This window comes from Schistocerca americana, chromosome 3 (genome assembly GCF_021461395.2).
Source record: "Schistocerca americana isolate TAMUIC-IGC-003095 chromosome 3, iqSchAmer2.1, whole genome shotgun sequence".
Classification (NCBI taxonomy): Eukaryota; Metazoa; Arthropoda; class Insecta; order Orthoptera; family Acrididae; genus Schistocerca; species Schistocerca americana.
This window is the reverse complement of record NC_060121.1, coordinates 694,581,021-694,594,178: the sequence shown is the minus strand read 5'-3', so window position 1 is coordinate 694,594,178 and position 13,158 is coordinate 694,581,021. Positions and strand designations below refer to the sequence as shown.

The following is a 13,158-nucleotide window of genomic DNA, read 5'->3' as shown; positions in this document are numbered from 1 at the left end:
GCTACCACTGTTCCTTCCCCAGCCCACTGCAGACTACTATTCATGTGACAGTTGCTTTCTAGTAGGGTATGCCAGTGGCAGTGCTCATGTGTGTGAGGTGTACTTGCTTGTGTGAATGTGCATGTGTGTTTTCTTTCTGAAGAAGGCTTTGGCTGAAAGCTATAATGTGTTACAGTCTTTTCGTTGTGAATGTCTGCAACCCAACAGGTCATCTTTATGGTGAATAATAATCTATCCTTTTCCTGGAACTGTTGCTATTACAATCTGGAGTTTCCATTATTTCAAAAGTTATCTTTATTCAAAAGAGTTGGCTTCATAGGCTTAAAATGTAATCCTTTCAAAATTTCAGCGGTATTGTTTTGCAGGTGTATTTTTTCACTTTCCACTAAATGCGCAGTTTTTGTGGGACAACAAGTTTGTTTATGAAATATTTCAATTAGAAAATTTGATATTCCTGAAAATTTGTGGTGGGATTTTTAAATCCCAATGCACATTCAACCTTTTGCCTCATAAAATGGAACCATTATTTGGACCTAAAGGGCATTCATCCAACATCTTTGTGTAATGTTAATCTATGTTATGCACTAATTATGTCTTTCTTGTTGATATCTAAAATGTAATAGATTATGTTTTAATATTTTGTAACATCTTTCCCACACTGTCTTTAAGTAGGTGTTATGTACAAAGCTATAAGAGGAGTCCATATCTGGCAATCAATGAGTATGCACACTCCATAATTTTCATTGTCAGTAAGTATGATTATCAAGTCAGTTGTGGTTGAGTATTGAAAAATACACATACCATTTCAGTCGGCACCCACCATTTAGTGTGTAAAATTCTGGTCAGTCTACATATTTGTAAATGATGTTGTGCTGTGTAATTCTGTATTGTTGCCTATTTGTATAACTTTGCTTATCTGCTCAGTGAAATGTATGTTACATAATCACATAATCAGCAGCTGACTATTATCATGAATGCGAATGTTAATAAACATATATGAAAGTGAAAATCTGAGCCCACAATGTCGGGCGCTAATGACCATAGCAGTTTTGCGCCCAAAAAAAAAAAAAAAAAAAAAAAGCCCACAATGTGTGAAATTCATTTGAAAACTACTTTAAATTCTTTCTCACTCTGTAAAAGAACACTGATATGAAGAAGACTACTAAGGAGGATAAACGTGGAACAGCAAGGTTATGCAGTCATTTCTGTTTGAATGCTGCTTTTATTTTATGACCTTAAAGTATTTTTCATTGACTGTTCAGTATCTAGTTTTTCCTGTATTACAAGTTACTGCAAATTGTATGTAAATTTTCTTATCCAGAGTCTGCATTTTATTTCAGGATGAAGAGGAAATATTATTCCTGGGATGAGGCTATGAACCTACGAGAAGTTAAGGTTGTAATCTAAATTTCAGTTTTTGGACTTTTTGTAAACAATATAAATTCATTATTAATCAAATCAACTAACAATCACAGAACTTCATATCCATGCATCTAACTTTTTATTTGCTGTAACTCTAGATCAATAAGTCTGAAATACCCTAGAGTGCTGTTGCTTTTCAATAATAATTTAGTCATTCATGGATGTATCTGTTGTTCCCAATATACACTGTTCATGCAGTGTAAGACAGGCTATCATTTTTCATAATTCATTACTAAAATGCTCAGTAACCTTTGTATTATTTAAATAAAATACAATTTTTCACCTGGAACCCACAGCCGTATCTACTAATGTGACTTCTGTTTTTTGTGAATGGCTTGTTCTTCGAATTTGTAACTATTATTTATAGAAAAGTCAGCAGATTTGTGTCTCAGATTTGAGACTACATCTGGCACTTTATTTTCTGATATTTCAGTGGTACAAGGGATTGTAACACTGCAAGAAAATCCATGAGAGTAATTTCATTGCAGGGTGAATGACTATTCTATTCTGATAATGCCCTGTTGGTCAGTCTAACATTTCGTAATGAGTAAATGTGATAACAGTTGGACACAAACAAGATTTTCTGGTCACTTTTAATTAAATTTGCACTTACTGTCAGAGTTCAGTGAAATGTATCACTGTGAACTGCAACATGTATGACAGGGATCAAATTAGAAAAGGTACCAAACTTGTTGTTTGATTGTGATTTTACATTTATATTTGCTGACTGTTTGTTCATTGTAGTTATTATACAGAGTATATTTGATGTGCAGTTTCAATTATAATTCATTATCTTCTTTCACCCTTTTCTATATGCCCTAATGCAAAACTTTTGTGGGGTTAAGAGTTTCCGACATATTCTGTGGTGTTTGAACTCAAAATTACAACTTTTCTCTCACATTTATTGAACAATTGGAACAAGTAGTGTGAAATTATACAATACATTACCTCATATTCCATGCCACCATCATTGAGCAATATGGGCCTTCACTTTGCTAAAATTGACACAGATTTTTCTTTAATTCACAAGTTTCTAATTATTTGCAACTCTATCTTCTACATTTCAATTAAATGATTTTCTTCCTTTAATGATCAGTCATAAAGGTAGCTGCCTTCCTTTATTTTTGCAGATTTTTCGGGCAACTGTAAAGCTGTGATGCATTTTCTAAATATCCTATTTTATCTGTAACCAGACATGTAACTTTTTTTTTTTTTCAAAAATCAACAGAAGCTTTATTTTATGGTGATTTTTTTATGGTGATTATTTTATGGTATGGTTGAAGGCATTGTGATATCTGTCTCAGTTCATTTCCTCTGGTCTGAAGGTCTTATTTGTTTTCACACACACACACACACACACACACACACACACACACAGAAAGAACAGGTGGAATGAATCCCAGCATGGAGGATGTGCAGAACTTTGTCATGGCATTAAATATTAACATTAAGGAGAACTGGCAAACACACAGGCAACAGCATCCTGTCTTTTGTGACTGGTAAGGTCTGTGTTAAGCCAGTGAAGATGAAGAAAGATACTTAATCAGAACAAATGAAATTTTTGCGTTACTTGCCATGTCTGTAGAGCAGAAAGGTGTGTTTAAAAACAATTTATTAGAGAGGCATACTTGTACAGAGTTGCCAAAAGACAAATAAATATAATATATAATAATAATAATAATAATAATAACAACAACAATAACAATAATTCGGATTTTGGGGGACCAGGACATCATGCAGGAAAGAGTTGGAGCTTCCCAAAACTCCTTAAACCAAAGTGAAAGCAATTCATTGGTACACTGAATGTACAGACACTGACTAAAACAGGAAAACTCAAGGTACTGACAGATACTTGTGATAGATTTTGGATTAAACACGTTTTCGTGATTATGATCACTTTTATTCCAGTGGCTATCGAGTCTACAAGGGAAAGCCTGCAATCAAACTGAAAAATAGTAACTAAATTTGTTAGGAATGGCATTCCTCATGCATAAAAGTATCCAGAACACTGTGACAGACTTCTTGCCACCCTCTGAATGCCTCTCTGTACTCACAGTTAAATGTGCTAATAAGGCATATACACTGGTAAATGTACATGCTCTAATCAATAATGATCCTGACAAAAACAGAATGGAGAAGTTTTGGTCATATCTCAAGCATGTACTCACTGAGATCCCTCAACACCATGTCAAAGTCCTGATGGGAGATTTCAATGTGCAAATTGGCAGTGAATGTGAACACAGACATATAACTGGGAATTTTTCAGTACACAAAACGACGAACACCAATCGACATTGCTTAATCAACATATGTGGGATAGCCAACCTCCAAATAATGCCCACTCACATTAAGAAACCACAAAGGGAAATGACTACATGGAAATCTCTGAACAACCACATTGGGGAATATAAAATTGACCATGTAGCAATAACTAGAAAATTTTATCCAGAAATCAAGAATGTGAGGATACGCAAAGGTTTCATGGAGTCCGATCACCCTCTCTCACAAGTCAAAATCCGCTTCATACCTAATCAAAAGAAGTGCTGAAAATCTAAACTGCTGTGCATTGATCCAGAATACCTAAAAGAACATGCAGAGGAGTTTGCACAATCTCTAAATACTGTCACAGAAACATGGGAAGAGCTTCTTGGAACCATCCAGCAGTCATCAAGAAAACTCAGTCCACCACCACGGAAAAAAGGAAAAACAGGTGGTAGACAACGGACTGTGACAGAGCACTTGAATCACATATTCAAGCCTGGAAGATTTACACAGCCATCAAACACTGGAGAATTGGCAGAACTTTTCGGAAACACAGAAGAAAACATCTAAAACCATCAGACAAATTAAACACACATACCATCACAAACAATTGGAGGAAATTGATAATGATTTTAAAAGAAACAATATGAGAAACTTTTATAGGACATTTAGGGAAGAACTAGCATCTTCAAGCCACCCAATCTTTGCTTTCGGCACCCTGACGAAATACTTGAGATGAACACAAAGGCCAACTATGAAATCCTGAAACAACATTTTGAGAAGCTACACAACTGCGAACCACCAGCAGACAAACTTGACTTCCATGTTGCGACTCCAAACCAGGATTCAACTCCACCTACGCATGAGGAAATACAAAACATTCTATTACACCTGAAAAACAACAAAGCACCAGGGGAAGATTGTGTAATTGCCGAAATGCTCAAGATTGGAGGTGAACTCTTGATTGACAGACTAAAAACTGTCATTGAAAATATATGGGTAAGTGGAGTCATACCAGCAGATTGAAAAATGCTTTGATTCACCCTCTACACAAAAAGGGCAACAAGTCTGATCCCAACAACTATCGAGGCATTTCACTCCTACCAGCCACTTACAAAGTGCTCTCATGCTCTTCTCAACAGATTAGAACAACAGACAGAACATATGATCAGTGAATATCAGGCAGGCTTCCGCCCACATCGATCCTGTGCAGAACAGATCTTGAACCTGAGGATGATACTGCAACACCGTCAGCGAACCACACAGCAGTCAGCTTCGTAGATTTCAAGAAAGCATACGACTCGATTCATTGCACCAGTTTGTTCAATACACTCCGTGAATATGGTGTAGATAACAAAACTACTTCATTAATTGAGCAGAATTTAACAGACACAACCTCAAAAGTAAAATTCATGGATGAAATTTCTGAACCTTTTCAAATTAGGACAGGAGTGAGACTGGGTGATGGGTTGCCCCCACTCCTCTTTAACTTGGAACTGGACAAGATCATCAAGACGTGGGAGAAAGAAATACCTGGAATAAATATGGGAACAAAGGACAAACGAATCAACATAAAATACCTTGCTTTTGCTGATGACCTAGCAATAATTACGTGGAGTCCCGAGGAAGCCAAATATGCCATCGAGAAACTTCATGATGTTTCCATCAAAACCAGACTCCAAATTTCTTACGAGAAAACACAATTCAAGGACTCCAAAAGTTCAAATCTGAAACCACTTGCAACAAAATATGGTGACATCAAACAAGTTAAGTTCTTCAAGTACTTAGGTGAAATGATCAGCAACACTGGCAATGAAAAAGTAGCTCACAGAACATGAGCAGAAAAATTACGTAAAGCTTATACAATGACCGGGAACACATAAAATAAGAAATCGCTATCCACCTAAGCCAAACTTCTCCACTATCATACAGTCACTCTTCCAGAAACGCTCTACGCAACTGAACAACTGAAACATTATCATTAACCATCAATATCAAGGACATTGAGAAAATGGAAAGGCAGATACTCAGGAAAATACTTGGACCCAAGATTCCATATGGTATCTGGATGTGCAAAAGCTCTGAAGAACTGTACTCAAAGACAGAATGTTTCATGTCAGTTGCACAGAAAAGATGATTGAAATTCTACAGACACTTAACAAGAATGGATGCCTCTAGAATGACCAAGAAAATCTTCACTATCATCAAAGGACCTCACCAAACAAGGGCATGCTGGCTAACAGAAACCCAAAATGACCTCACAGAACTCTGTATTGACCCACTATAAACCACACGACTGTGTACAGACAGAAAATCAACTCTCATAAGTTCTCAACCAAAAACCTGACAGAAAAGAATCTGAAACTGAAAAACGCATGGACACAAGAAAGAAGACAGACCCATAGTGAAAGGATGAGGAAGTTTTGGGAAGAAAAAAAGAACAAGAAAGCTAAGAAGACCAGTGCTAATTAATGGTTCCACATGCTCCTTAGAGGGTGAAACAAATAAATAATAATAATATAATAACTATAATAATCTGAGGTTCAGAGAATGCAAAGTTCATTGCCAAAAGTAACAAGACTTGTCATGGTCCTAGAAGGCCACAGTGAAATAAATAAATAAATAAATAAATAATAGTAATAATAATAATAATAATAAAACCCGTGGAGGCCCGGGAAAAGAATAGGCCTCCGGTATGTTCTGCCAGTCGTAAAAGGCGACGAAAAGAACAAACCACTAATAGGGCTAACCCCCCTTTTAGTGTGATTAGTTGGTTCAGGACAGAACTAAAGAAGCCTCGGACAAGCGCCGTCATGGTCGGGGACGACGCTTGAACCCTATGCCCGCCCACAATGGTAATGACACTGCTAGCCAACTGGAAAATGATTTAAATCCAAATAGAGGTGTTTTGCAGGATATGCTTCCTGCAACCACCCTAGAAGGAAAACAAAGACAGAGGATGAGATGGTCAGATGAAGTTAATCGACACCTCATGTTCTGTTATTACCAAGCAACAAACCTAGGAACCAACACAACTGGATACAGATCACAAGTATACACAACATTTATTACCAGATACCCAGAATTAAAATTTTTAACAGAACAACGACTAGCTGATCAGATCCGTGTAATAATCAAAAACAACAGGATACCCCAGTCAGAATTAGAAAACATCAAACAACAAGTACAACAAATACTGGAACAAAATAATGTGCAATCAGAAGAAGAAGAAAATACAGTAATGGACTCAAACATCCCAGAGCAAACAAACAAAGAACAACACGCATCAATTAAACAATCAGAGGAAAACGAAATCTTAAGACAGCCACCAGAACAAGCACAAATAGAACACGAAGTGACACACATGTTAGATATAGAAGAAAAATTTCAGCTGACATATATAGAATACAAAGACACAAATACAGACATTAGACCACTCTTGCAAAGACCGCCAAGTAACCCACAAGTTGAAACAACAATAAAAACTATCAACACAATCATACACAACAAAATAAATGAAAACACAACTATGGAAGAGTTACAACTACTGGTTTATATAGGAGCACTCACTACACTAAATATACACACTAGGCAGAGATCAGAACCAACCAACACACAGAAGAAACCCACAAAACCAGCATGGCAACACAGGCTACAGATCAGAATAGAAAAACTGAGAAAGGACATCGGACAGCTAACACAATTTATAAGAAATGAAATGTCAGAAAAAAAAAAAACGAAAAAGGTTAGGTAAAATCTCACAACAAGAAGCGACAGAGCAATTAGATGAAAAGAAACAGAAATTACAAGCATTGGCCAAACGACTTAGAAGATACAAAAAAAGTGAAAATAGAAGGAAACAAAACCAAACATTCAACACAAACCAAAAGAAATTTTACCAGACAATAGATAACAAACACATTAAAATAGACAATCCACCAAACATAACAGACATGGAACACTTCTGGAGCAACATATGGTCAAACCCGGTACAACATAACAGGCATGCGCGGTGGATACAAGCAGAAACAGACACATACAAGATGATACCACAAATGCCTGAAGTGATAATTTTGCAACATGAAGTCACTCAAGCAATTAATTCTACTCACAATTGGAAAGCCCCTGGAAAAGATAAAATAGCAAATTTCTGGCTAAAGAAGTTCACCTCAACACATTCACATCTAACTAAATTATTTAACAGTTACATTGCAGACCCATACACATTCCCTGATACACTTACACATGGAATAACTTATCTGAAACCTAAAGATCAAGCAGACACAGCAAACCCAGCAAAATATCGCCCCATAACATGCCTACCAACAATATACAAAATATTAACTTCAGTCATTACACAGAAATTAATGACACATACAACACAGAACAAAATTATAAATGAAGAACAAAAAGGCTGTTGCAAAGGAGCACGAGGATGTAAAGAGCAACTGATAATAGAGGTGACATATCAAGCTAAAACTAAGCAAAGGTCACTACACTATGCATACATTGATTACCAAAAAGCTTTTGATAGTGTACCCCACTCATGGTTACTACAAATATTGGAAATATACAAAGTAGATCCTAAATTGATACAGTTCCTAAACATAGTAATGAAAAATTGGAAAACCACACTTAATATCCAAACAAATTCAAATAATATCACATCACAGCCAATACAGATTAAGTGTGGAATATACCAAGGAGACTCATTAAGTCCTATCTGGTTCTGCCTTGCCCTGAACCCACTATCCAACATGCTAAATAATACAAATTATGGATACAATATTACTGGAACATACCCACACAAAATCACGCATTTGCTATACATGGATGATCTAAAACTACTGGCAGCAACAAATCAACAACTCAACCAATTACTAAAGATAACAGAAGTATTCAGCAATGATATAAATATGGCTTTTGGAACAGACAAATGTAAGAAAAATAGCATAGTCAAGGGAAAACACATTAAACAAGAAGATTACATACTGGATAACCACAGCGACTGCATAGAAGCGATGGAAAAAACAGATGCCTATAAATATCTAGGATACAGACAAAAAATAGGAATAGATAATACAAATATTAAAGAAGAACTAAAAGAAAAATATAGACAAAGACTAACAAAAATACTGAAAACAGAATTGACAGCAAGAAACAAGACAAAAGCTATAAATACTTATGCTATACCAATATTGACCTACTCATTTGGAGTAGTGAAATGGAGTAACACAGACCTAGAAGCGCTCAATACACTTACACGATCACAATGCCACAAATATAGAATACATCACATACATTCAGCAACAGAAAGATTCACATTAAGCAGAAAGGAAGGAGGAAGGGGACTTATTGACATAAAAAACCTGCATTATGGACAGGTAGACAATTTAAGAAAATTCTTTATAGAACGAGCAGAAACTAGCAAAATACACAAAGCAATCACTCATATAAATACATCGGCTACACCATTGCAATTTCATAACCACTTCTACAACCCCTTAGATCACATAACATCAACAGACACGAAGAAAATAAATTGGAAAAAGAAAACACTACATGGCAAGCACCCGTATCATGTAACACAGCCACACATCGATCAAGACGCATCCAACACATGGCTAAGAAAAGGCAATATATACAGTGAGACAGAAGGATTCATGATTGCAATACAGGATCAAACAATAAACACCAGATATTACAGCAAGCATATTATTAAAGATCCCAATACCACAACAGATAAATGCAGACTTTGCAAACAACAAATAGAAACAGTAGATCACATCACAAGCGGATGTACAATACTAGCAAATACAGAATACCCCAGAAGACATGACAATGTAGCAAAAATATCAACAGCTTGCCTTACAACATAAACTTATAAAACAACACGTTCCCACATACAAGTATGCACCACAAAATGTACTGGAGAATGATGAATACAAATTATACTGGAACAGAACCATTATAACAGATAAAACAACACCACATAACAAACCTGACATCATACTCACCAATAAAAAGAAGAAATTAACACAACTAATCGAAATATCCATATCCAATACAACAAATATGCAGAAGAAAACAGGAGAAAAAATTGAAAAATACATCCAACTGGCTGAGGAAGTCAAGGATATGTGGCATCAGGATAAAGTTGACATTATACCAATTATACTATCAAGTACAGGAGTCATACCACACAATATCCACCAGTACATCAATGCAATACAGCTACATCCAAACTTATATATACAACTACAGAAATCAGTAATTATTGATACATGTTCAATTACCCGAAAGGTCCCATAAATGCAATATAACACATACCATACAGTTAAAAGGAAGTGACGCTTGATCAAGGTCCGCGTCACTTTCCATTTTTAACCTGACTAAACGTCTGAGAAAGTAAAGAATAACAATAATAATAATAATAATAATGAGAGCAAAATATATGTATATATATATATATATATATATATATATATATATATATATATATATATTAAAGAAGCTTAGGATAGTTGTGACGGAATGCAGTGATAAAAATGGTAATACCAAAAATTTTGTATTTTGTTAGAAAGTTATGACCAAGCCTATTTACAATATTTTTTGTATTTTCTCAAATCATATTTACAAGATATTGTGCACATTGTATCAAACTATAGGATGCTAAATATCTGTTCTTTTATTTTTCAGTCACTGAAGAAACTTTCTCATGCCAATGTTGTTAAACTAAAAGAGGTTATAAGAGAAAATGATACATTATATTTTGTTTTTGAATATATGAAAGAAAACTTATACCAACTAATGAAAGACAGGTAAAAAATTGTGTACAATATAATAACTTAGAGGTTAATTTACCCCTTGCTGATCACTGGCAGTATCGTAGTTTTAAAATCCGTATGTTAAGAATTTCTGAGATATTTGATGATGATTACATTTATGATAATGTTACACCTTACTTGAAAGTTATTATCTACTGTAATACGTTCTACATGTTCTGCTATTGTGAATGATTAGTATCTTTTCTACAGAATATAATGTTTTCTTTATGTCATCCACAACTTTTTTGCTGTCTGTGTGTCAGTTTCTGCAGCTCTCATTCATGTTAGTGTAAAAATATCATACGAAATTTGATTACCTCTCTATTTTATGCCTAAACCCACAATGTATGTGTCTAATCTCTTGTAACTGCTTACCTGAAGGTGCATCATTTAAAGCATTGATTTTTTTTTTGCACTAGCGTGCTGTTGTGCTGTTTATGGCTTGACAGTGTGTCATCTGCAAATTAGCCAAAATGAGCATGTTTCTCTGCTCACAAGTAATCATTTTTGTGCTGACTTTTTCTAAGAACAACAGTACTTGGCATTTCGTAAATAAATTTTTGGTTGTATTGAACATCGTTGTTGTGATTTGTAGGATGTAATTTTACACGTTGTTTGTTTATTTCTTTTGCTATTACACTATTTTATTATACCACTAGTTTTTCAGTGACATTCTTCTCAGACTGTGAACCCAGCTGAGCATTGTACTGTAGCTAGGAATCACATCTCAGTGCCAAAGGTTGGAATGAACATGAAAACACCCCTGAGCTGATACAACCATACAGCTGGGTTTCCATCAGCAAGAATTTCTTACATGTGCATCCTCCCACCACTGCCCTTACATGCACGCTAGTGTTTCCACGTGCTTGAGCAGGAAATGCTACTTATGCGACATTCAAGATGGTGACAAGTGAAATTATTCATACGGGAGTTGCACAACTTTTAGCCAAAGAGCTATGGAAATTGGCATCTTAAGGTTGGTTGGGTTGTTTTGGGGGAGGAGACCAGACAACGAGCTCATCGGTCTCATCGGATTAGGGAAGGATGGGGAAGGAAGTCGGCCGTGCCCTTTGAAAGGAGTCATCCTGGCATGTGCTTGGAGTGATTTAGGGAAATCACAGGAAACCTAAATCAGGATGGCTGGACGCGGGATTGAACTGTCGTCCTCCCGAATGTGGGTATCTTAAGGAATTGTTTGGGAACATCAAGTTCATTCATGAGGGCGTTATCTGACGATGACAAAATTTCATTTAAATGAGTAAAATCAATTTTGAAATCTGTACAAAAGTCTAATACAAGTATGTGAGATGCCATGCCAGCTTTCTTTAAATTGCAAGCAATATTGAAGTATCTGGCTACAGGAATCATTGCAATATACGTATTGTATTCTGAAGAGCACTATTTCTAAATTTTTGTATTATCTACAATACACTGAAGGTACATGGGAAAGTAAGGTTTTTGTCTCAACAGTTCAGCTTTGTTTTCATTTTCAGAGTTAGTCAAGGTTCTGACGGGCCACAGGTGCTGTAAATATGTGTTTGTTTTACTAGTATGGTACTTAATTTTGTAACCCTACATTGTACTACTGTGCAGAACAGTCATCACTCAATGATAGTGCCAGTATGAACACTGTCATATTTGCATTGGATTTTTGTGAGAAGCAAGAGTAGTTTTAAATCTCTAAATCCACAAATAAATTACCATTTCCCTATAACATTCACACTCAACAACTAAAGTAAAAAGCTGTCATTGTACTGAAATAATGAAAATACCGTAACAGTACTTGTAGTAACACGAACCTGAGTAAGTTGACACTCTTAGTTTTGATATTTTTAATCCATTTCATCACTTCAAATTATGTGCGCCCCTAGTAGTTGAGTGGTCAGCGTGACAGAATGTCATACATAGTGGCCCGGGTTTGATTCCCGTCTGGGTCGGAGATTGCCTCTGCTCAGGGGCTGGGTGTTGTGTTATCCTTATCATCATCATTTCATCCCCATCTACATGCAGGTCACCGAAGTGGCATCAACTCATAAGACTTGCACCGAACAGTCTACCTGACAAGAGGCCATAGCCACACAGCATTTCCATTTTTACTTCAAATGATGTGTTACTCTGTAAGTGATCATGGCTGAATGCTAGAATGATACTCCTATTGTGCTGTTTATGATCCACCTCCTGGCAGTTGCTGACACTCATAGGCAATAGTGGAGAAAGCAACATCATGTGAGAAAGTAGAATGCCTTTCAACCTTTCAACTTTCGTAAGTTACACGTAATTTGGCATGACAACATGCAAATCGGATGTTTCAACATCTAAGGCTGACTTACAGTAATACTGGTGGGGGGCGATGCACATCTAAGAACTTCATGCCTGTGGACATCCAGCTTATGTCGTATGCACACATGCAGTGCTCTCCTGTCCACTACTCCATCTTTAATGAAATGGCATTGTGCAGCAAGTGGCAATGACTACTTGTTTCCTCATCTATATCCATACACATACTCCACAAGCTACAGTGCACGACACAGGGTACCACGTACCACTAATAGTCATTTCCTTTCCAGTTCTACTTGCAAATAGACTGAGGGAAAAATAACTGTCTAAAAGCCTCTGTATGAGCCCTAATTTCCTGCATCTATCCTTT

At 36.1% G+C, this 13,158-nt stretch overlaps 1 protein-coding gene across 4 annotated transcripts in view; it reads left to right on the top strand.

Annotated features, from left to right (window-relative positions):
- LOC124607339 (serine/threonine-protein kinase MAK) overlaps positions 1-13,158 on the top strand; it is a 271,551-nt gene that overhangs the window by 58,118 nt on the left and 200,275 nt on the right. For all 4 annotated transcript variants that reach the window (XM_047139644.1, XM_047139645.1, XM_047139646.1 and 1 more), the window contains exons 3-4: positions 1,341-1,395; positions 10,384-10,505. In XM_047139644.1, the coding sequence (XP_046995600.1) occupies positions 1,341-1,395; positions 10,384-10,505 (177 nt within the window). The remainder of the gene's footprint in view (positions 1-1,340; positions 1,396-10,383; positions 10,506-13,158) is intronic.